General features: G+C 49.4%; 2 protein-coding genes across 6 annotated transcripts; both read left to right on the plus strand.

The window, feature by feature from the left end:
* Window positions 1–2833: 2833 nt before the first annotated feature.
* On the plus strand, window positions 2834–13729 carry LOC116469644 (glutathione S-transferase Mu 1). 5 transcript variants are annotated; one of them, XR_009213671.1, is made up of 9 exons: window positions 3228–3340; window positions 3616–3691; window positions 4118–4182; window positions 4492–4573; window positions 4674–4774; window positions 5707–5802; window positions 5893–6003; window positions 12505–12577; window positions 13637–13729. XR_009213671.1 is itself a non-coding variant. In XM_058439488.1 (8 exons), exons 1-8 carry the CDS (start codon window positions 3305–3307, stop codon window positions 12523–12525), a joined length of 588 nt encoding a protein of 195 aa, XP_058295471.1. In that variant the 5' UTR covers window positions 3228–3304; the 3' UTR covers window positions 12526–12637. The 5 variants fall into 5 exon arrangements, 4 of the variants coding, with proteins under 4 accessions (XP_058295472.1, XP_058295471.1, XP_032010980.1 ...); XM_058439488.1 differs by lacking the exon at window positions 13637–13729 and having other exon boundaries at window positions 12505–12637; XM_032155089.2 differs by lacking the exons at window positions 12505–12577; window positions 13637–13729 and adding an exon at window positions 8051–8393 and having other exon boundaries at window positions 3234–3340.
* A 1716-nt stretch (window positions 13730–15445) lies between these two features.
* Window positions 15446–22912, plus strand: LOC116469646 (glutathione S-transferase Mu 2). The gene is made up of 8 exons (XM_032155093.2): window positions 15446–15576; window positions 15846–15921; window positions 16344–16408; window positions 16718–16799; window positions 16898–16998; window positions 18898–18993; window positions 19084–19194; window positions 22373–22912. The coding sequence occupies exons 1-8, from the start codon at window positions 15541–15543 to the stop codon at window positions 22460–22462; spliced, it is 657 nt and encodes a 218-aa protein (XP_032010984.1). The 5' UTR covers window positions 15446–15540; the 3' UTR covers window positions 22463–22912.
* The last annotated feature ends 1075 nt before the right edge of the window (window positions 22913–23987 follow it).

Here is a 23987-nt window from a genome sequence, read left to right on the forward strand (position 1 = left end):
ACATTTTATTTTGTCTGTCAGTATTTGTTTCTAATAGATTGGTTTTTAAAATTCTGACAACATTTTAGGTAGATTTTCTGTTAATTTGCCTTGAGAATGTAAGAATGTTGTCAGAGGAGACAGAAGGAATTATGAAATCTAGTCCAGTGGTCCCATTATAGGCCCTTGGTAAAATGGGACCCAGTGCATTTTGACTGTCTGGCACAGCGTTGTTTTAAAAATTAGAACTTGTCCACATACAAATCCAGAAGTCCTGGCCCTGTTGGGACTGAAGTTTCTGTGTGGTGACAACTGGCTACAACCCCTTCCTTCAGAACACTTGCAGCTTCCCTCATCCCTGCTGCTCCCGATCCCCGTCCACAGACCCACTCCCCCGCTGGTGTGATCCTCGTGGCCACTGTGGCCCCTACTTTGGGGATGCTGCTGGTCCAGTCGTTCCCGCCTTCCGCAGAGCTGTACTCCTGCTTCTGAAGAAGCCACCTGGGGCCTGGGCCCCGTCTTCCTGGCTCCTCAGAGTCCTTGCAACGGCAGGCACTGCTTCTATCTCCTGCACTCAACCCCTCTCCCACTCCACTGCCTCTCAGTGTGCAAATACACTAAGAAGTGTCCCGTATTTTCAAAATCTCTCCCCTGAAGTTCCCACCTGATATGTAGTTGGAGATGGGCAAAGTACAGTGTCCTTGAAGCATTGTTTTATTCATAGTGCCTGGAATGTGGTAGGATCTCAACAACTGTTGTTTCAATAAAGGGATGACCAAATATGTGAATACTAATGTAACGGTACTGGTTCTATGTGTTTCAAAATTATTATTCTCATGAGTGTTAGCTTTCTTAAAAAATCGTTTCTTTCAGTTGGATCTAGACATTTTATCTTTCACAGCTCAAGATGGATTAACTCAGAATCATAAACTCTTAATGCATAATGAGAAATATAATGATTCCTAGGGCCAGACACTTGTGTCTGTGCTGGTGCTGTTGCCTCAGTGCAGGAAAATCTACATGAGAATTCACTTTGAGGCCAAAACTGCTTCCTAAACATGGATACCTACCAGGTGTCTGAGCTGGGAGTACTGTCCAGGTCTGGATGGCTGGGGAGTGTTTGCAACAAGGACTGTGCCTTGCCAGCCTCAGTGACACAGTGTCCAAGTGCCCCAACTTAGCAGCCACCTGCTGACCACCTGATTTCTGTGGCCTAATAGGGATGTGATGAAATCTACCTGTGCCACTCAACGCCAATCCACACATTATCCAGGTGGTTTGAAACTTTTTTTGATATACCGGGTTTATCTTCTGGAGTCCTAACAACGTTTTAGCTAATTTCAAAAAAAAAATGATTTTGTAGCACAATAGCCTTGTTGTTTACATTGTAAAATGATTTCTTCTTAAAGGTCTATCATCTGTTTTCATATATCCATTTTTATTTGTAATATCCTTTAAACAAAGCAAAGTCAACCCCAGGCCAAACATTGCACAACTCTTTTGAAATAGTCTCTTTTCTACCTTGAAAGAAGAAAGTTGGCAGGTTGTACATTGTTTTTGTGGAGCTTGTACCATAGGTCACATATCACAGTGACTTCAAAGGCCACTGGTGCCACAATCTCATACTGAAGAACGCACATGGGTCAGGAGCCAGGTCCAGGTCCAGAATAGTGGATCTGGAGAGGGGAGGGTCCCTGCCTGTGGTCCTGTGGGGCGCCCTCAGGCTCCTCTCTGGCCGCCATCCTCTGACCTCCCTCCTTAGCTGGACAGGGTTCTGGCCTCTCTGATGACAGGTTCTGTGGCAGGCCAGGTGTCACTAACACAGGCCTCCATAACAACTGTTTCAGTACTGACCGAGTGGTTAAATATTAAAAGCTAAAAAAAAAAAGAAAAAAAGCCAGTGCCTTTATACAAAGGCTGGAGTGTAACAAAAGACCACCAAGAGTTTTGCCTAGGCCTTTCCTGGGACTTAAAGCGTGACAAAATAACGAAGGAATTCCTAACAAGACCCATTTAGGATTAAACGAGTTTTCCTGTGGGTCTGAAGAAACTCCCTAAGCCTCCGTGATCTAGCAGGAGACAAGATAAGGGTAATCCCGCCCCCGCACCTGGACCCATTTAGGTTAAGTTAAAATAGACTGAGGCTCCAGAGTATGGTCTTCAGGACCCAGACCTTAGTTACAGATTAAAAGAAGTTAATCACTTATGTCTTTAGATGAATGCACACTTACTTGTAGACATATAGCTTAGAAGGTATATATGCTCTGGAAAACTGTAATTTTGTGGTGGTCTGGTGGTAATTTCCAGGCCTTCTCCCTGTAACGGTTGCAGAAATAAAACCTCTCTTCCTCTCTAGTTGATCTGCATCTCGTCATTGGACCTAGAGAAATAGCAGCCCGACCCTCAGTTTGGTTCGGGAAGTTCTTCCACTCTCCCTTGCCTGCTCTCTGTGGCCACTGCACTCACTGTTGCTGTTGCTGTTTTGGTCTCTGTGAGGTTCACCTAGTGGACTGGCTGGACATTTCTAGGGGGCACCTCAGATACCTCACCAACTTGCTGGATCTGATCCTTTAGATTCATAAATTGTGCCAAAATACGAAGTGGCTAATTTACATAGTACTTAGCCAGATGACCGAAGGACTCAGTACCCAAAGGCCCCTAACAGAAAACACAGACCACATTTCCTTTACTCTGGCCCATTTCCTGGGGGTCCTTTCCATACCACTGACATTGTTCCTGTGTAGGCGGGGCTAGAGGGGAGACTAAGCCCTCAGAGTAGCTTTCGGATCAGAGGAAGTCCTGCTCTTACAGTGACAGGGGCTGAATTAAATTCCCAGGTTGGGGCCACCACTTTTTAGTCTGATCCCTGCAGCCGGAGTCTCCCAGAGCCCTTGGGAACTCGGCAGCGGAGAGAAGGCTGAGGGATTCCGCGGGCAGGGAGGAGAAGGGAGAAGAGCTTTGCTCCTTTAGGATCTGGCTGATGTCTCAAGCGCACAGCCAAGTCGCTGTGGACGCAGCAAGGGCTGGATGGACTCGTGGAGCCTCAGGGCGGGGTAGGGAAGCTGGCAAGGCCTAGCCCCGCCTTGTGCTTCTGGGCGCCCGGACTTCGCTCCCGGAAGCCTCGGGCCTGGGAGGCGGGAGGGGGTCTTACTGAGTCCAGCCCCAGGCGCGCTCTCCGGGGCCTCCAGAATGGCGCGTTTCGGGGGCGTGGCGGGCCGAGGGGCGGGGTCGCAGCAAGGCCCCGCCTCTCCCCTCTCTGGAGCTCTTAATAATCTCAGCCCCGCTCGGTTGAGGCCTGTCTGCAGAATCCGCACCAACCGGCACCATGCCCATGACACTGGGGTACTGGGACATCCGCGGGGTGAGCGAGGGTCCGCTGGACGGTGGGACGAAGGCGCGGGGGAGGGAAGTGCGGAGCAGCTGCGGGACGGGCTCTAGGAACCGTTCCTCTTCAGGGCGGCCCCCCTCAGAAGGGCCTGTGCGTGACGCTGTGTGTGTGTGTGTGTTTGGGGGTGGGGGTGGGTAGAGGAGGCGACGGGTGCGTGCAGTGTAGACTAGGGGTTTCCCTGGTGCAGACAAAGTCACCAAGTCATGGGCCCTCTATCTCTGACACGACCTGCGGGCCATCTCTCCCAGCTGGTCCATGCCACCCGCCTGCTCCTGGAATACACAGACTCAAGCTATGAGGAAAAGAAGTACTCTAGGGAAGATGGTAATGACACCCTCGTGTCCGGGCCTTGCCTACTCCCGCTGAGTTGGCACCAAGCAACCCATGGTGGCCACCTGTGGCTGCCTCTGCAGGCCTCCCCTGCTGGAGTTGCAGGCTGTCCCTTCCCTGAGCCCCGGTGAGGGAGCCCTCTGGCCTTGCAAGGCAGAATGCTGGGGCGGGATGCTGGGCCCCGTGTCTAATTGGGTTGGGTGTCTCCAGGGCTTGCCTAAACCCTGGAAGCCTTAGCCGTGTGGGGTCCAGAGCCCTCACCTGGATTCTTTCTCCTTGAACCCTGGGATGTGCGACTGAGTGGTCAGATTCTAGATCCACCTGTCTCAGGGGTCTTGCCACTGGCTCCTTGGGAGGGTCCCCGGGAAGGAGGGCTGGGCTCTGGGGAGGTTTGTTTTCACTTCATCTTCCCCACCGCAGCTCCTGACTATGACAGAAGCCAGTGGCTGAATGAAAAATTCAAGCTGGGCCTGGACTTTCCCAATGTAGGTGCAGGGGAAGGGGCGGTTTTGGGGAAAGTGCGATGTGTCTCTGACTGCATCTTCTCTCCCCAGCTTAGAGGTGTTCGGATCAGGAGTCTTCTGCCCAATTCCTGTTACTCCTGGCTATCTACACAGCCCTTCCATGATGTTCTGTGTCCCAGCTCATTTATTAGTGTGACAGTATTTCTATCTCAGGCCTGCCATGAGCGGGCACAATGAGTGCCCAGTCTCCCCACTGCCCTCGCATATGGGAAGGGGATGCTGGGGAGCCTGGTGGCACAACTGAGCTTCCTGGGTTTCCCATCCATCCAGCTGCCCTACTTGATTGATGGGGCTCACAAGATCACCCAGAGCAATGCCATCCTGCGCTACATTGCCCGCAAGCACAATCTGTGTGAGTGTGGTTGGCTGCAGTGTGTGGGGGGAAGGTGGCCCCCTCCTTGGCTGGATTGGGGTGTGATGCTGAGATTGAGTCTGTGTTTTGTGGGTGGCAGGTGGGGAGACAGAAGAGGAGAAGATTCGTGTGGACATTTTGGAGAACCAGGCTATGGACGTCTCCAATCAGCTGGCCAGAGTCTGCTACAGCCCTGACTTTGTGAGTCCCTCCCTGGTCTGGGCCAGAAGCCAGGCTTCTTATATTCCCATCTACTCTGGTCCTATTCACAATTTGAACTCCTCACTGCTGTTGATCCTCTGAGGGTTCCCTGTACTGTAGCAGAGTGACTGTCATATCATTAAACTTATAAATCAGTCCCCACCAATCATAGAAGTCCATACACCCCAAGCTAGAAATTCAGTTCCTAGACAGTAAAGTCATGCATTCAGAATTCCTTTCACCTCTGACCTCTGACCTCTGCCACGGGCCATCTAACCCAGCTGGTTCATGCCATCTGCCTGTTCAGGGAATACGCAGACTCACACTATGGGATAAAGAAGTATGTAGTGGGATGTAATAGCACCCTTCTCTGTGGAATTCCGTGCTATTCTTTTCCTAGTGCTTCTCCTTGACACACACAGGGATGAATGCATTTTCCTAACAGGCAGCTCGGGGCAGCCAGAGGGCCTTTGTTCCTCTGTCTCCTTCCATGCAGCCTCTCAAAATCTCATCTCTCCAGAAACTACTCAATGTCCATTGTATTATTCTGCCACTGCTCTAGGAGGAACTTTCAACTTCTTTCTCTGAGCTCCTTTAGTTCTTTGTATCCTTGATTCTGCTCCTGTCTGGGTCCAGAGCCTGCCAGGTACTCAGGTGCTCCTGGGCTGACCCAGAGCAGGGTGGTTGGGAGGTCAGTGGGGACAGATTCAGGGATAGTGTTGCATTCCTCTCTGCCTTCCCATCACCACAAAAGCCTCCAGCTACCCATTTGGAGTGTAATAAATGCTGATATGTCCACCTGAAGCCAGTTCCAGCTGTGGGGAAGATGGCTGCTTGCTTGTGGCCAGCTGGGGCCATACACAGCCCTGGGGAGGCCACATCTGTGCAGGGAGCTTGTGTCTGAGGGTGGTGACAGCTGTTTTCTGCCTCAGGAGAAACTGAAGCCAGAATACTTGGAGGGACTTCCTACAATGGTGCAGCACTTCTCACAGTTCCTGGGGAAGAGGCCATGGTTTGTTGGAGACAAGGTAATGGGGGCATGTGATGAGGACACTAGAGATTTGCCATACATCCTATGTTACGGAGATTCCAGCCCACACATTCTTGGCCTTCTGCAGATCACCTTTGTAGATTTCCTTGCCTATGATGTCCTTGACCTCCACCGTATATTTGAGCCCAAGTGCTTGGACGCCTTTCCAAATCTGAAGGACTTCATCTCCCGCTTTGAGGTGATGCCCCCCCATCCTCCTTTCTCTTTGATGCCCCTTGTTCCGTTACCTCCTTTAAGATGCTTTCACAGTCCTGGATCTGCATAAAGAATAACTTGCATTTATTGAGTGCTGGCTTCATGCCAGGAACCTTGCCCAGCACATTACACCTATCACGTGGAATTTGAACTTTACAACATTCCTACAGGGTAACAGAATTATCTTGCCCATTTAGAGATAAGAAAACTTAGAATGAGAGGGTCAGGCCTTTGCTCAGAGTCCCAGAGCCAGTGGAGGCTGTGCTGGACTCCCTGTGAGCCTCTGGATCTATGGGTGACAGTCAGGGCTTTCCCTTTTGTGACAAAAGAAAAAAGCCTCAGGCCTCATCCAGCCTGGATTTCACAGCCCAGGGCACTTTGGAAGAGGCAGAGAACTTTAGGAGCATGGATGCAGCTGGCAATAGTAGGACTGACACACGGTGGCATTGATGTCTAGTATGAAACCCACAGGCAGTGTTCATAGCTACTCCCAGAAGCTTTGCACGATCGGACCCCCACGTGGGGAATCCTGAGAGCCAGAGCTGTGGCCAGAGCTGGATTAGGGTACATATGTGGGTGCCCCTGTTGAAGGAGTGTGTGTTGAAGTGCTCTGTGCTCCTTCTTTATCTTTCTTCCTCTCTTTTTTCCCTCCAGTGTTCCAAGTGTTCCCCCTGTGAGATGAGTAGCACACTCATTTTAACTCCTATTCACCAACCTTCTCCCCTGCATGAGGCAGGGTGTGAGGCACAGTGGGAGATGCATAGATGACTGCCCCATCCTAGAAATGAGCGCAGTATGAGGCCTGCAGGCAGAGCAGCCTGTGAGGTGTGTGTGGCAGCACCTGGGTACCAGGCCCGGGGCCTGCCCCTCACTCACAGGGAGCCATCCCTCACCCATGCTCAATTTGTTTGAGAGCAGCAAATCCTACTTTAGTACAGATGTGAGAATTTGAGGCATTAGTCCAAAAAGTTTTTCAGCCTAGAATTTGTTTTCCTTTCCCACTACCCATCAAGAGATCTGGTTACTCAGCTAGTTCCCATCAGCTCTGGCTCTGGTCTCGGCTGAGTGGCCTTGAGGTTATGTAAGAGGTAGTGGGAAGGGAGGAGAGCTGAGGGCTGCAGCATATGGTCCACCTGGGCTTGGCCCTTTGGGAATAGGCAGCCCTGGATCTCTCTGAATCCTTAGAAATTACACGGCCATTTGATCCTGGGAAGATCGTGCAGAGCACACCTGAGTGTCATACAGCCTGGTCTGAGGCAGTGGGGTTGGAGATGAGGTGGGTTGGGGCACAGTGGTATTTAGCTCAGGTACCAGGTGGGGAGGTTTAGACTTTCTGCTTTAAAAGGAGTGATTAGAGCCTGGTCTGGCGTTTCTTTTGCTGATCCAACACACCTTGTCCACTTTCATCCAGGTTTTGCTGGGTCCTTGGGTGAGATGTAGGCTCTCTTCCAGGCTGCACAGACATTTTCAGAGGTCCCCTCTGTGTGTGCAAACCTAGGCAAGCCAGGAGCCTCCCTGTGAAACAGGAGAATGTTGTGTAGTCAGAGAGCCACAGGACCTCCTGAGGGATTTGGGGGAGGATGGGAATTTGACAGAAAGATGCCAGAACTGGAGAGAGACAGAACCAGGCTATGTTGCAGCTCTGTCCCCCTTACTAGCTATTTGAGTGTGAGGAAGTTACTGAACTTCTATTTCCCACATGAGAAATGACGATAATAGATTCGACCTTGCAGAGTAGTCGAGTGGATTTTCTAAGCCTGTGTTGTAATTTCTCTTGGATATAGAGCACCCAGCACGGTGTAGAATCTTCATAAGTGGTAGCTGTTATTATGGTATGACATTAGTTCAAGGAAATTGGAAGAGTTAACTTCGCAGATCTGGGGACCCTAAGAGACTGTGTGATGCCTCAGCACTTGAGCCCACGTGGAAAGGCTGTGGCCAGGGCCCTGACCTGCTGTGTCTGCAGTGGGGTTGTCCCAGCCCTCATGGGCAGCTGACCTTGAGTTCTGGCCTTATTTTCCCCCCCTCAGGGCTTGGAGAAGATCTCTGCCTACATGAAGTCCAGCCGCTTCCTCCCAAAACCTCTGTACACAAGAGTGGCTGTTTGGGGCAACAAGTAATGCCTTGAAGGCCAGGAGGTGGGAGTGAGGAGCCCATACTCAGCCTGCTGCCCAGGCTGTGGAGCTCAGCTGGACTCTGCATCCCAGCACCTGCCTCCTCGTTCCTTTCTCCTGTTTATTCCCATCTTTACCCCCAAGACTTCATTGTCCCTCTTCACTTGCCCTAAATCCCTGTCCCATGCAGGCCCTTTGAAGCCTCAGCTACCCACTTACCTTCATGAACATCCCCCTCCCAACATTACCCTTCCCTGCACTAAAGGGGGAACTCCCACTTATAAAACCATCAGATCTTGTGAGATTATTCACTACCATGAGAACAGTATGGGGGAAACTGCCCCCACGATTCAGTTTTCTCCACCTGGCCCTCACCCTTGACACCTGGGGATTATTACACTTCAAGGTAAGATGTGGGTGGGGACACAGCCAAACCATATCAGCTGGGGATAGAATTCTATGATGAAAACCTTGAGACCTCTAATAGATTTACTCACTTTTTTCTAGAATTGAGCATTTCTGGTGAGTAGGTGGGTGCCAATCTGACTGCATCCTTTGCTTTTTTAAAATTATTATTATTGTTATTGAGAGGGAGTCTTACTCTGTCACCCAGGCTGGAGTGCAGTGGTGTGCTCTCATCTCACTGCAACCTCCCCTTCCCGGGTTCAAACGATTCTCCTTCCTCAGCCTCCCCAGTAGCTGGGACTACAGGTGCGCACCACTGTCGCCAGCGAATTTTTGTATTTTTGTCTTAGAGACGGGTTTTCACCATGTTGGCCAGGCTGGTCTCGAACTCCTGACCTCGTGATCCACCCACCTTGGCTTCCCAAAGTTCTGGAATTACATGCGTGAGCCACTGCGCCTGGCTATATCTTTTGCTTTTTTACTTAAGCTTTTTCTGTTTGTCATTCTGAGGTCTATAATTCCAAAGGCTGCTTGGGGATCTACAGGTTGATCTCTTCCTGACAGCCTGACCTTCCTTCCTGTTAGTGGTTGTGTCTGCTTTGAAGGGCCTGCCTGGCCCCTCGCCTGTAGAGCTCAGCCCCGAGCTGTCCCCGTGTTGCATGAAAGAGCAGCACTGACTGGTTTACAGGCCCTGCTCCTGCAGCATGGCCCCTGCCTTAGGCCTACCTGATCAAAATAAAGCCTCAGCCACATTTGCTATAGTCTTGTCTTATTTGCTCCTGGCTGCCCAGACTGTGTCTGTCACTGCCTCTTCCGAGGGACTGGCTGGTGACCCTGGCAGTAGCTGGGTTCATAGAGATTATGATGGGCTTAGTAAGGTGTTTCCAACTTTTTTTTTTTTTTTTGAAACAAGGTGAAGGGCAGTGGCGGCATCATAGCTTACTGCAGCATCCAGTCCTGGGCTCAAGAATCCTCCCACTTCAGCCTCCCAAATAGCTGAGACTATAGGTGTGACACCACACCTGGCCACATTAAAAAATTTTTTGTAGAGATCGTGTCTCTTTATGTTGCCCAGGCTGGTCTGGAACTCCTGAGCTCAAGCGATCCTCTTACCTTGGCATCCCAAATTGCTGGGGTTGCAGGTATGAGCCACCATGCCTGGCCCTGTTTCCAATTTCTTGATCCCTTTTCTGACTGCCTTAGAGCAGGAAGCCACATAAAGTGCTTTATAGAAAGGATGCCTCTTTCTGGGCCTAGATCTTCATTTATTTATATTTATTCAGTATTATTCAGTGCTTTCCATGGTTAGGCAGAGCTAGGTCTCAGTGAGTACGTCTTAGATGCCCAGAGGTGGTGGAATTCCCATCACAGAGAACCAGGATCCTTCTGTCTTCCACACTGACTGACTCCATCACAGCTCTTAGATCTCTAGGACCCAAGCTCTACTGTGAGCTGCTTCACCGGAAGGTTCTCCCACTCAGCAGTTCCCAAGCTGTTACCACAAATAGTTGCTGATTTTTTGGGTCTGGAATTCAGGTAATGCTCAGCAGGGAGAACTTATTACAAATCCACAAAGGTCTCCTCTCCAAAAACTATATACCCAAAAATACAACCCATTAAAAAATGAGTCAAAACTTGAACAGGCATTTCCCAAAAATGAATATCCAAATGGCCACTAAGCTCATGAGAAGGTGCTCAACATCATCAGACAGCAGAAAGTTAAAAACCCGTAAGATCCTACTGTATCCTCACTAGAATGGCTGACATTGAAAGGACTGACAATTGTTGGTGATTTATGGAGTAACTGGAACTGTCACGCATTGCTGGTGGGAAAGCCACTTTGGAATACTGGCAGTGTCAACTAGAGGTAAACATACATCTACTCAGGACCCAGAAATCCCACCCTACAGGAATGAGTCCTAATGGATTCCAAGAACCAGCTATAATGATGCCAAAAACAGCTTTATTTTAAATAGCCAATAACAATCCAAATTCCATGAATAGAAGAATGAAAAAATAAACTGTGGTTTATCAACATAATTCCAGCAGTCATATAATGGAATACTTACTCTGCCATAATGAAAATAAACGTGCTAACGCTTTGTGCAAAAACATGGATGGGCCTCACAGACATGTTGAGTAAAAGGATCCAGACAGGAGAAAGGACACATGACCTCATTCCATTTACACGAAAATCAGGAGAGGGAAATGAGTCCATGGTATCAGAGGTCAGATGATTGGTGAGCTTGGTGAGAACTGGAAGGTTGCGTATTGAAGGGGCCTGGTGGAGTGCTGTAAGTTTTCTCTCTTTATCTGGGAGGTGATTCCAGAAGAGTATACAAGTGGAAAAGCCCACAGAGTAGCAGACTTAAATGGCCTGTGCACTGTATGTGTATTACACTTCAATGAAAAGCATGCTTGGCTGGGCGCGGTGGCTCACGCCTGTAATCCCAGCACTTTGGGAGGCCAAGGCGGGTGGATCACGAGGTCAGGGGTTCGAGACCAGCCTGACCAACATGGTGAAATCCTGTCTCTACTAAAAATACAAAGATTAGCCGGGCATGGTGGCGGTGCCTGTAATCCCAGCTACTCAGGAGGCTGAGGCAAGGTGAGTTGCAGTAACCGGGCCAGCATCGGCCTGGGGACAGAGTAAAAAAAAAGGAAAAAAAGAAAAGCATGCATTAAGGCCTGTGCACTGTATGTGTATTACACTTCAATGACATGCACATATGTCTTACATTATTTGTGTGCTTGTGTTGGTTTGCTTTCCCTCATAAGATGTCAACATCCTCAGGACATGTGTTTTTTGTCTCTTCTTGTTCACTGACGTAACAGGTGTTTGCATATCACCTAGGACAGTCCCTGAGCATAGTAGGTGCTCACTGAATAGTTATTAGGCAAATTATAGGCTCTATCTTAATGGTGTCATTTCAAATTCCCTTTAGATTTTTATTCATGCCTACTTCTTTGGATAGGTGAGATTGATGGGCACATGCACTCTTAGGTTCTGCAGTTTTTTCTCATTTACCTAAGAATCTGTACATGTTGGCAGTCTATATGCATGCCTATTTCTAACATTTAATGGCTATCATTACTTCCTGTGGGTAAATTATAGTTTGCCTAGTCATTCTTACTCTATTGAGCATGTGGATTTTTCTAATTTATTTATTTTTAGAACAGAATGATCATGTTTAAACTAATTCCTTCTTTGATTTTTGGGTACTTTATTTGAGTTGGTCCCCAAAGGCAATTACTACAAGGCAAAAGGTGAGAATGGTGTTATGGTATTATCATAGATAAATTGATTGCTCTACAGAGAGAATAGCTTTTTTTTTTTTTTTTTGATATGGAGTCTTACTCTGTCACCCAGGCTGGAGTACAGTGGTGCAATCTCAGCTCACTGCAACCTCCGCCTACTGGGTTCCAGCAATTCTCCTGCCTCTGCCTTCTGAGTAGCTGGGATTACGGGCGCACGCCACCACCCCTGGCTAATTAGTAGAGATGGGGTTTCACCATATTGGCCAGGCTGGTCTCGAACACCTGACCTCAGGTGATTTGCCTGCCTCAGCCTCCCAAAGTGCTAGGACTACAGGCGTGAGCCATCACGCCCGGCCCAGAGAGAATAACTTAATTCATGGTGCCACCTGCAAGGACATGGATCTTTCTGCACTACCTTAGGTACTTGAGGGATTGCAGTTTCATCTTATGATATTTTTATAGGTTCATAAGAATACCTTCAAGTTTTCTACCTTCACCTTTTTTGTTTATAGTGTGTGCATGTTTCTGCCAATGAATCACAGTCTGTGAATCTACCCGTCCTTGAATCTCCTGTATAAAACTCTCTGTTTACCCATTCTCTACCTGTGGTTTAGTCAATTTCTGGAGAAAGGTTAAAGAATGATCTTGTAGCAGTCAAGACCTTCTCTCTAATAGGCACAATGTAATTAATTGTGATTCTGTTCTAGGTTTCCTGTGGCATAATGTGATGGTTAATTTTCTGCATCAACTTGACTGGGCTAAAGGATGCTTACATGGCAGGTAAAATTATTGTGTTTGTGAGGGTGTTTCCAGAAACGATTTGCCTTTGAATCAGAAGACTGAGCCAAGATTTCCTTCAGCAATGAAGGAGGCATCCACCAAACTGTCAGGGCCCAGAGAGGAGAAAAAGACAGAGGAAGGGTGAATTTGATGTTTCTGACCGGGACATCCATCTCTGCCTATCCTGGGACATCCACACTCCTGGTTCTCTGGCCTTCAGACTTGATCAGGGACTAACACCATCACCTCCTACCCCTATCTTTGTTCTGAGGCCTTTAGACTCTGAATGATACCACTGTCTTTCCTGCTTCTCTATCCTGCAGTCAACAGATCATGGGACTTCTCCACTCCAAAATTGTGTGAGCCAATTCCCATAACAGATAGATAAATTTATAAATAAACACACAAATTTCCTACAGGCTTATCTTAGTGGCGTCACTTCAAATTTTGAAGAACCCTGACTAGTACACATAGCAAAAAACAATGACAACAACAACAAACAAAAACACACACACACACATACAAACTCATTATCAATGAGTAAGTTTTAAAAAATCAAGCACAAGAGAAAACGCTGTAGCATATCTATTACCTGGGTGCTTTTCTATATGGAAAGCCTTGTCTGAGATGCCTCGCAGTAAACTCCAAGGAGATTTTGAGGGAAGATACGCTCTTTTCTCCTAGTAAATCTCCCTGTTGATGATCATTATTTTAAAGCCTCCAAAGATCAAAACATCTGCTTGCATATTTTGCCAATTCATTTTGGGTGAGGGTCTCTGGCAGGCTTGGAAGGGTGGGTGAACAGTGGGAAGGGGGCTGCCTCTGGTGACTAGCATCACTCATATCCATGTCTGTGGCAGTCATCAGGTGCTTATTATATATTTGACTTTTGGCCACCCCTATGGGGGTGTTAAATGCAGGGAGAGTCCAGTCAAGTCATTGCAAATTGGCAGTGACTTTTGGGACCTTTCTACACACGATAGTCAGTCAGGTAGATACCTTCTTTTAAAATTTGACTTATTACAGTTTTTTGAAACAGGGTCTCACTCTGTCACCCAGGCTGGAGTGCAGTGGTGTGATCATGGCTCATTGCAGCCTCGGCTTCTCAGGCTCCAGTGATCCTCCCACCTCAGCCTCTCAAGTAGCTGGGACCACAGGTAAAGGCTGTCCACCATGGCCAGCTAATTTTCGTGTATTTGGTAGACAATGTTTCACCATGCTTCCCAGGCTGGGTGGATACTTTTCAAAAATAAGTTCAGTTCATCCTGCCTAGCTTTGCCCCAGCAGCTCTAGAAGAATTACCCCATGGTGCTGGGCTCAGGCTGCCTGGCTCTGGAATAATGTGCTCACAGCTGCAGGGGAGGCCTGCTGTCTGACTGGCAGAGAGAGTCCCACCACTCCCTACCCTGTACCCTGGAAGATCAGGCTTGATGCCTGCAGGGACTGCGCCAGCTGAGATTGTCTCTAGGTCCTCCCTCTGCCAGCTGATGTCCAGGGAAGTGGGTCCTCTGGTCTCCCTCCTGCCACCAGAATTTTGAGGACCTTGTTTCTCCCACTGCAACTTTTGACCCATTCCTGGGTTTCTTTTTCTTTTTTTTGAGACGGAGTCTTACTCTGTCGCTCAGGCTGGAGTGCAGTGGTGCAACCTCAGCTCACTACAACCTCCGCCTCCCCAGTTCAAGCAATTCTCCTGCCTCAGCCTCCTGAGTAGCTGGGATTACAGGCACCGGTCACCAGGCCTGGCTAATTTTTTTGCATTTTTAGTAGAGTCGGGATTTCACCACGTTGGCCGGGTTTTAGACTAGGGTTTCTTCACCTCAGCAGTACTGTCATTTTGGAGGGCAGAATTATTTGTTGTGGGGCACTGTTCTGAGCATTGCAGGGTGTTCAGCAAACTCTACCCACTAGATGCCATGGGCGCTTCCCAGTGGTGACAATTAACAAAGTCTCCGGACAGACCTACATGTCCCCTGAGGAGCAGAGTTACCTCCACCTGAAGACCAGTGGTGTGCTGGATGGATATTAATATTAAAATAATAATAATAATAATAGAAATCATAATATAACTCATGTAGTTAAGGTAAGTCCTCTTTGATGGAACATTTATTTCAGTTAATATTATTTGTGTATGTCTGTCCTGGTAGTTTTTTTTTTTAACTTTTTATTTTGATTTAATATCAGAGTTTGAGAAATTTGCAAAAAGAGTGAATACAAACACCTCTGATTACCCCAGATTCTAACGTTTCCACATGGGCTTTCTCCTCCCTCCCTGAGTCCCCCAGCCCCTGCTCCCCACCTTTCTGTTTCTGTCCCCACCCAGCAAGCTCCCTAAGAGCACAGCACCACTTATGACAAAAACATCATTTTCTTTTCTCTGAGGCAGCATTCCTGACGTTTGGATTTAGGCTGATAAGTGACAGTGAGTTATAATCATCCTTGCCTGTGCTGTCCTTTCCATGTTAGGTCTGTCATGCCATGTATGTCCGCAGTTTATAACAATCTATATCATACACTGAAAAGTTTTGAAAACTTATCCAGTGAATCCCGGAGCACCAAATGTTCTTTTGTGTTATTTTTCTTTATCAGGCTATTATTACTTTATTCAGAATCTCTCTCTCTTTTAGAGAGAGCCTTTCTTTCTTGCCTAAACCTAGAGTGCAGCGGGGCCATCATAGCTCAGTTCAGTCTTGAACCCCTGGACTCAACCAGTTCTCCCCCGCCCTGGGCTTCTGGGCGTCCTGATCTCTCTCGTGAAACCCACGGGGCTGGGAGGTGGGAGGCGATCCTACTCCTTCTAGCCCCTTCAGCGTGCTCCGGGCCTCCAGATTGGCCCGTTTCGGGGGCAGGGCGGGCCGTGGGGCGGGGACGTAGCAAGGCTCCCCCTCTACCCTCTCTGGGCCTCTCACAAAGGCTGAGCCCTGCCCCGCTGAGGCCTGTCTGCAGAATCCACAGCAACTAGCACCATGCCCATAACACTGGGGTACTGGAACATCCGTGGGGTGAGCGAGGGTCCGCTGGGCGGTGGGAGGGGGGGTGCGTGGAGACGGGGAGGTGTGGAGCAGCTGCGGAACGGGCTCTAGGGACGGTTCCTCTTCAGGGCTGTCCCTGACAGCAGGGTCTGTGCTTGCCGCTATGTGTGCGTGTGGGGGGCAGGCGGGGGTTGGGGGGTGAGGCAGGAAGAGGAGGAGACGGGGCTGCCCTTGTGCAGAGTCGTCACCTAGTCAGGGACCCTCCATCCCTGACCCGAGCTGTGGGCCATCTCTCCCAGCTGGCCCACTCCATCCGCCTGCTCCTGGAATACACAGACTCAAGCTACGAGGAAAAGAAGTACACGATGGGGGATGGTAATGGCACCCTCGTGTCTGGGCTCTACCCACTTACACTAGGTTGGCACCAAGCAACCGATGGTGGCCACCTGTGGCTGACTCTGCAGGCCTCCCTTGCTGGAGCTGCAGGCTGTCCCTTCCCTGAGCCCCGGTGAGGGAGCTCCTTGCAAGGCAGAATGCTGGGGCGGGATGCTGGGCCCCGGGTCTAATTGGGTTGGGTGTCCCTTGGGGCTTGCCTAAACCCTGGAAGCCTTAGCTGTTGTGGGGTCCAGAGCCCTCACCGGGATTCTCTCTCTCTTAATCCTGGGATGTGGGACTGAGTGGTCAGATTCTAGACCCACCTGTCTCAGGGATCTTGCCACTGGCTCTTTGGGAGGATCCCCGGGAAGGAGGGCTGGGCTTTGGGGAGGTTTGTTTTCACCACTTCTTCCCCACCGCAGCTCCTGACTATGACAGAAGCCAGTGGCTGAATGAAAAATTCAAGCTGGGCCTGGACTTTCCCAATGTAGGTGCAGGGGAAGGGGCGGTTTTGCAAGGAAGTGCAACGTATCTCTGACTGCATCTCCTCTCCCCAGCTTAGAGGTGTTCGGATCAGGAGTCTTCTGCCCAATTTCTCTCACTGTGGCTGTGTACACAGCCCTTCCATGAAGTTCTGTGTCCGACCTCATTCGTTCATGTGACAGTATTCTTATTTCAGGCCTGCCATGAGCAGGCACCGTGAGTGCCCGGTCTCCTCTCTGCCCTTGCTTATGGGAAGGGGATACTGGAGAGCCTGGTGGCCCAACTGAGCTTCCCTCGTTTCCCATCCATCCAGCTGCCCTACTTGATTGATGGGACTCACAAGATCACCCAGAGCAACGCCATCCTGCGCTACATTGCCCGCAGGCACAACCTGTGTGAGTGCGTTTGGCTGCAGGGTGTGGAGGGAGCATGGCCTACTCCTGGGCTTGGCTGGGCGGTGATGCTGACAGTGAGTCTGTTTTGCGGGTGGTAGGCGGGGAGACAGAAAAGGAGAAGATTCGGGAAGACATTTTGGAGAACCAGCTTATGGACAACCGTATGCAGCTAGCCAGACTCTGCTATAACCCAGATTTTGTGAGTCCCCCTACCCCACTCCCCGTCTCCCCTACCCCACTCCCCGTCTCCCCTACCCCACTCCCCGTCTCCCCTACCCCACTCCCCGTCTCCCCTACCCCACTCCCCGTCTCCCCTACCCCACTCCCCGTCTCCCCTTTCGCTGCCGTTTATGTCCAAAATTGATTCCTTCTGGTGAGTTCTTGGTTTCACTGACTCAAGAATGAAGCCGTGGGCCTATCCCGTAAGTGTTACAGTTCTTAAAGATGGTGTGTCCGGAGTTCATTCCTTCAGCTGTTCAGATGTGTCCGGAGTTTCTTCCTTCCGGTGGGTTTGTGGTCTTGCTGACTTTAGGAGTGAAGCTGCAGACCTTTGCAGTGAGTGTTACAGCTCTTAAAGGTGGCACCTCTGGAGTTGTTTATTTCTCCTGGTGGGTTCATGGTCTGGCTGGCTTCAGGAGGGAAGCTGCAGACCCTCATAGTGAATGTTACAGCACATAAAGTTAGTTCAAACCCACAGAGTGAGCAACATCAAGATTTATTGTGAAGAGTCAAAGAAAATACACTTCCAAACCGTCACCAGGTTGCTGCTGCTGGCTTGCGGGGTGGCCTCCTTTTATTCCCTTATTTGGCCCCACCCACATTATGCTGATTGGTCCATTTTACAGAGAGCTGATTGGTCCATTTTACAGAGTGCTGATTGGTCCGTTTTACAAAGCGCTGATTGGTCTGTTTTTACAGAGTGCTGATTGGTGCATTTACAAACCTTTAGCTAGACACAGAGCGCTGATTGGTGCATTTACAATCCTTTAGCTAGACAGAAAAGTTCTCTAAGTCCCCTACCTGATTAGCTAGACACAGCACACTGATTGGTACATTTACAAACCTTTAGCTAGACACAGAGCGCTGATGTGCATTTACAATCCTTTAGCTAGGCAGAAAAGTTCTCCAAGTCCCCACCTGACCCAGAAGCCCAGCCGGCTTCAGCTCTCATTTTGATCAGGAGCCAAGACTGTGGTCTTGGCCATCTACACGGGTCCTGTTTTCCATTTGAACTCTTTAGTGCTACTCATCCTTCAAGCTATTTCCTATACTGCCACCAGAGTGACCCTCAACCCCCAAAGTCGTGTCAAATAAAACCTCTAAATCAATTCCCCACCAATCTACTTATAGAATCCTGACTCCCCAGGGTATGAATTCACTCTCTAGACAGTAATGGTTACTTCCAGAATCCCCTCCATCTCTGACCCATGACCTGTGCTTTGGGCCATCTCTCCCAGTGGTTTATATCATCTGCCTGCTTTGGAATACACAAACTATGAGGAAAACAAGTGCAAAACAAAGGAGTAATGGCACCTGCAATTTTGGTGTCTTCCGAGTGCTCTCTTGACATACAGTGAGATCAGCGGATTTTCCTAACAGGCAGCTTAGGGGCAGCCAGAGGCTCTTTTTCCCCCTCGTTTCTTCCACGCATCCTCTGAATATCTCCTCATCTTTCCAGAAACCACTCAATGTTCATTGTATTCTTCTGCTGCCCCACTAGGAGGAACTTTCTACTTCTTTCGTTGAGCTCCTTTAGTTCTGTGCATCCTTGATTCTGCTCATATCTGGGTCCAGAGCCTACCAGGTGCTCAGGTGCTCCTGGGGCTGACCCAGAGGTTGTTTGGAGGTCAGTGGGACAGATTTAGGGAGAGTGTCACATTCCGCTCTGCCATCCCATCACCTCAGAAAGACTCCAGCTACCCAGCTGGAGTCTAATAATGCTGATGTATCCAGCTGAAGCCTAGGCACTGACCCAGTTCCAGCTGTGGGGAAGATGACTGCTTGCCCGCAGCCCGCTGGGGCCATGCACAAAACTGGGAGGCCGCATCTGTGCAGGGAGCTTGTGTCTGAGGGTGTTGACAGCTGTTTTCTGCCTCAGGAGAAACTGAAACCAGAATACCTGGAGGGACTCCCTGAAATGCTGAAGCTCTACTCACAGTTTCTGGGGAAGCAGCCATGGTTTCTTGGGGACAAGGTAATGGGGGCGTGTGATGGGGACACCACAGATTTGTCATACTTCCTATATTATGGAGGTTTCAGCCCACATATCCTTGGCCTTATCCAGATCACGTTTGTGGATTTCATTGCTTATGATGTCCTTGAGAGAAACCAAGTATTTGAGCCCAGCTGCCTGGACGCCTTCCCAAACCTGAAGGACTTCATCTCCCGATTTGAGGTGATGCCTCTGTCCTCCTTTCTCTTTATGTCCCTTATTCCTTTCCCTCCTTTGTGATGCTTTCCCAGTCCTGGAGCTACACAAAGAATAACTCACATTTATGGTAGTGCGCGGTGGCTCACACCTATAATCTCAGCACTTTGGAGGCTGAGGCAGGCAGATCACCTGTGGTCAGGAGTTTGAGACCAGCCTCCCCAACATGGCAAAACCCCATCTTTACTAAAAAAAAAAAATACAAAAATTAGCTGGGCGTGGTGGTGAGCACCTGTAATCCCAGGTACTCGGGAGGCTGAGGCAGGAGAATCACTTGAACCTGGAAGGTGGAAGTTGCAGTGAGCCAAGATCGCGCCACTGCACTCCAGCCTAGATGACAGAGTGTGACTCCATCTCAAGAAAAAAAAAAAAAAAGTGGCCAGGCGCGGTGGCTCACACCTGTAATCCCAGCACTTTGGGAGGCCGAGGCGGGTGGATCACCTGAGGTTGGGAGTTCGAGACCAGCCTGACCAACATGGAGAGACCCCTGTCTCTACCAAAAATACAAAATTAGCCGGATGTGGTGGCACATGCCTATAATCCCAGCTACTACGGAGGCTGACGCAGGAGAATCGCTTGAACCTGGGAGGCGGAGGTTGCAGTGAGCCAAGATCGTGCCATTGCACCCCAGCCTGGGCAACAAGAGTGAAACTCCATCTCAAAAACAAAGCAAAAATAAAAAGAATAACTTGCATTTATTGAGTGCTGGCTTCATGCCACGAACTGTGCCCAGCACATTATACCTATTGTGTTGAATTTGAAATTTACAACATTCCTACAGGGTGGTAGAATTATCTCCCCCGTTTTAGAGACAAAGAAACTGAGAATGAGAGGGTCAGTCCTTTGCTCAGGGTCCCAGAGCCAGTGGAGGCTGTGCTGGGCTCCCTGCGAGCCTCTGGATCTATGGTCGGCAGTCAGGGCTCTCCCTTTTGTGACAAAAGAAAAGGCTCAGGCCTTGTCCAGCCTGGGTTTCATAGCCCAGGACACTTTGGAAGAGGCAGAACACCTCAGGACCACAGATTCAGCTGGCAATAGTAGGACTGACACACAGTAGCATTGATGTTCAATACTGAACCCACAGGCAGTATTCATAGCTACCCCCAGAAGCTTTGCACAATTGAACCCCCATGTGGGGAATCCTGAGAGCCAGGGCTGTGGCTGGAGCTGGATTAGGGTACATATGTGGGTGCCCCTGTTGAAGGAGCTTATGCTGAAATGCCCTGTGCTGGAGCACTTTCCTTCTCTACCTCTCTTCCTCTTTTTTTTTTTTTTTTGAGAAGGAGTCTTGCTCTGTCGCCCAGGCTGGAGTGCAGTGGAGCAATCTCGGCTTACTGCAACCTCTGTCTCCTGGGTTCAAGTGATTCTCCTGCCTCAGCCTCTTGAGTAGCTAGGATTACAGGTGTGCACCACCACGTCCGGCTAATTTTTGTATTTTTAGTAGAGATGGGGTTTTGCTATGTTGGCCAGGCTGGTCTCAAACTCCTGATCTCAAACTCCTGAGGTGATCCACCCACCTCAGCCTCCCTAAGTACTGGGTTTACAGGTGTGAGCCACTGAGCCTGGCCTCTTCCTCTCTTTTTTCCCTCCAATGTTCCAAGTGTTCCCCCTGTGAGATGAGTAGTACGCTGATTTGACTCCTATTCACTGACCTGCTCCTCTGCATGAGGCAGGGTGTGAGGCACAGTCGGGGATGCATAGATGACAACCCCATCCTGGAAATGAGTGCAGTGAGAGACCTGCAGGGAGAGCAGCTTGTGAAGTGTGTGCTGAACTTGTTTGAGAGCAGCAAATCCTACATTACTACAGATTTGGGGATTTGAGGCATTAGTCCAACAGGCTTCTGAGCCTTGAATCTGTTTCCCTTTTCCACTCCCCATCAAGAGATCTGTTTGCTCAGCTAGTTCCCATCGGCTCTAGTTCTATGGTTCTGGTCCAGGCTGAGTGGCCTTGGAGTTAGTTAAGAGGTGGTGGGAAGGGAGGGGTAGAGGAGGTCTGAGAGCTATGGCCTGTTATGTGCCAGGGTCAAGCCTGTCACCCAGGCTGGAGTGCAGTGGTGCGATCTTGGCTCACTGCAACCTCCGCTTCCTGGGTTCAAGCAATTCTCTGCCTCAGCCTACTGAGTAGCTGGGATTACAGGTGCCCGCCACCATGACTGGCTAATTTTTGTATTTTTAATAGAGATGGGGTTTCACCATGTTGGCCAGGCTGGTCTCCAACTCTTGACCTCAGGTGATCCACCTGCCTCGGCCTTCCAAAGTGCTGGGATTACAGGTGTGAGCCACTGCGCCCAGACGGATCTTTTTGAATACCTTATCTGGTCATTCAATCCTGGTAAGATTGTGCACAGCACATCTGAGTGTCATGTAGCCTGATCTGCAGCAGCAGGGCTGAAGATGCCATGGGTTAGGGCACAGTGAGATTTTGCTAAGATACTAGATGGAGAACCTTGGACTTTCTGCTTTAAGGGGAATGATTAGAGCCTAGTCTCACCTTTGATTTTCTTGTGCACTGCCACTCCACATTCCACTTTCATCCAGGTTTTACTGAGACATTGGGTGAGTGTGTTCAGAGCCCCTTTGTTCTGCTGAAGGTCCCCTCTGTGTGTCTATACCCAGACAAGCCAAGAGCCTCCCTGTGGAAAAGGAGACTGTGCAGTCAAGGAGTGACAGGGCCTGGTGTGAGGGGTGGTGGGGCAGAAGAAAAGAATTTGGCAGAAAGAGGCCAGAACTGGAGAGAGACAGAACCAGGCTACATTGCAGTTCTATCCCCCTTACTAGCTATTTGGATGTGAGGAAGTTGCTGAACTTCTGTTTCCCACATGAGAAATGGTGATAATAGATTCAGCCTTGCAGAGTAGTCAAGTGGATTTTCTAAGCTTATGTTGTAATTTCTCTTGGGTAGAGAGCACCCAGCACAGTGTAGAATCTTCATAAGTGTTAGCTGTTACTGTGGTACAACATTACTTAAAGGAAGTTGGAAGAGTTAACTCCACAGATCTAGGGACCCTAAGAGGCTGTGTGATGCCTCAGCACTTGAGCCCACGTAGAAAGGCTGTGGCCAGGGCCCAGACCTGCTGTGTCTGCAGTGGGGTTATCCTCATTGACAGCTGACCTTGAGCTCTGGCCTCATTTTTCCCCCCTCCCAGGGCTTGGAGAAGATCTCTGCCTACATGAAGTCCAGCCGCTTCCTCCCAAGACCTGTATTCACAAAGATGGCTGTCTGGGGCAACAAGTAGGGCCTTAAAGGCCAGGAGGTGGGAGTGAGGAGCCCATACTCAGCCTGCTGCCCAGGCTGTGGAGCCCAGCTGGACTCTGCATCCCAGCACCTGCCTCCTCTTTCTTTTCTCCTGTTTATTCCCATCTTTACCCCCAGGACTTCATTGTCCCTCTTCACTTCCCCTAAACCCCTGTCCCATGCAGGTCCTTTGAAGCCTCAGCTACCCACTTTCCTTCATGAACATCCCCCTCCCAACATTACCTTTCCCTGCACTTCCCAGCCTGACCTTCCTTCCCGTTAGTGGTTGTATCTGCTTTGAAGGGCCTGCCTGGCCCCTCGCCTGTGGAGCTCAGCCCCGGAGCTGTCCCTATGCTGCATGAAAGAGCAGCATTGACTGGTTTACAGGCCCTGCTCCTGCAGTGTGGCCCCGGCCTTAGGCCTGCCTGATGGAAGTAAAGCCTCAACCACATTTGCTGTGTGTCTTGTCTTATTTGCTCCTGGCCATCTACCGAGACTGTCTGTCTGTCACTGCCTCTTCCAAGGGACTAGCTGGTGATCCTGGCAGTGGCTGGATTCTAAAAGATTCTGCTGGGCATAGTAAGGCACTTAACAATTCTTGCTCCCATTTCTGAGAGACTCAGAGCAGGAAGCCCCATGAGGCACTGTGGAAAGGATGTCTCTTTTTCGGCCTGGATCTCTTGATTCATTCATCCAGCCTTATTGAGTCCTTTCCATAATTGCACAGAGCTTGTGTCTCATTGAATAGGGACCCCAAGGGGGTGGAATCTCCATCAGAGAGAACCAGGTCTCCACTATATGACTGCATCACTTCTGTTAGGTCTCCAGGACCCAATCTCTATTGTTTTTCTCAGATGGCTTCCAGGTACCCTCTCCAGGCTTGCTGCACAGCTGTCATCAGGACGTTCTCTCTGGGTTTACTTCCTCTCTTTCCTGGGTACCTGTGAGAGAAATGTCTTTAGTCCTTGCATAACTGAAAGTGCCTTTACATGCTTACTGAATACTCTGGCTGATGATTTAATCTGTTCTCACGCTGCTAATAAAGACATACCCGAGACTGGGTAATTGATAAAGGAAAGAGGTTTAAAGGTCTCACAGTTCCACAGGGACTGGTAGGCCTCATAACCATGGCAGAAGATGAATGAGGAGCAAAGTCAAGTCTTACACAGCAGCAGGCAAGAGGGCCTGTGCGGGGGAACTCCCACTTATAAAACCATCAGATCTTGTGAGATTATTCACTACCATGAGAACAGTATGGGGGAAACTGCCCCCACGATTCAGTTTTCTCCACCTGGCCCTCACCCTTGACACCTGGGGATTATTACACTTCAAGGTAAGATGTGGGTGGGGACACAGCCAAACCATATCAGCTGGGGATAGAATTCTATGATGAAAACCTTGAGACCTCTAATAGATTTACTCACTTTTTTCTAGAATTGAGCATTTCTGGTGAGTAGGTGGGTGCCAATCTGACTGCATCCTTTGCTTTTTTAAAATTATTATTATTGTTATTGAGAGGGAGTCTT

Source organism: Hylobates moloch, unplaced genomic scaffold (assembly GCF_009828535.3).
Source record: "Hylobates moloch isolate HMO894 unplaced genomic scaffold, HMol_V3 SCAFFOLD_5, whole genome shotgun sequence".
In the NCBI taxonomy this organism is placed as follows: Eukaryota; Metazoa; Chordata; class Mammalia; order Primates; family Hylobatidae; genus Hylobates; species Hylobates moloch.

What these genes read in the sequence shown, in the direction of transcription:
- LOC116469644 (XM_032155089.2), top strand. Translation starts at nt 3,305, where the DNA reads ATGCCCATGACACTGGGGTACTGGGACATCCGCGGG. An exon ending in TGGGCCTGGACTTTCCCAAT is followed by an intron (nt 4,183 to 4,491) that starts GTAGGTGCAGGG and finishes CCATCCATCCAG; the next exon opens with CTGCCCTACTTGATTGATGG. An exon ending in TCTGCTACAGCCCTGACTTT is followed by an intron (nt 4,775 to 5,706) that starts GTGAGTCCCTCC and finishes TTTCTGCCTCAG; the next exon opens with GAGAAACTGAAGCCAGAATA.
- LOC116469646 (XM_032155093.2), top strand. Translation starts at nt 15,541, where the DNA reads ATGCCCATAACACTGGGGTACTGGAACATCCGTGGG. An exon ending in TCTGCTATAACCCAGATTTT is followed by an intron (nt 16,999 to 18,897) that starts GTGAGTCCCCCT and finishes TTTCTGCCTCAG; the next exon opens with GAGAAACTGAAACCAGAATA. An exon ending in CATGGTTTCTTGGGGACAAG is followed by an intron (nt 18,994 to 19,083) that starts GTAATGGGGGCG and finishes GGCCTTATCCAG; the next exon opens with ATCACGTTTGTGGATTTCAT.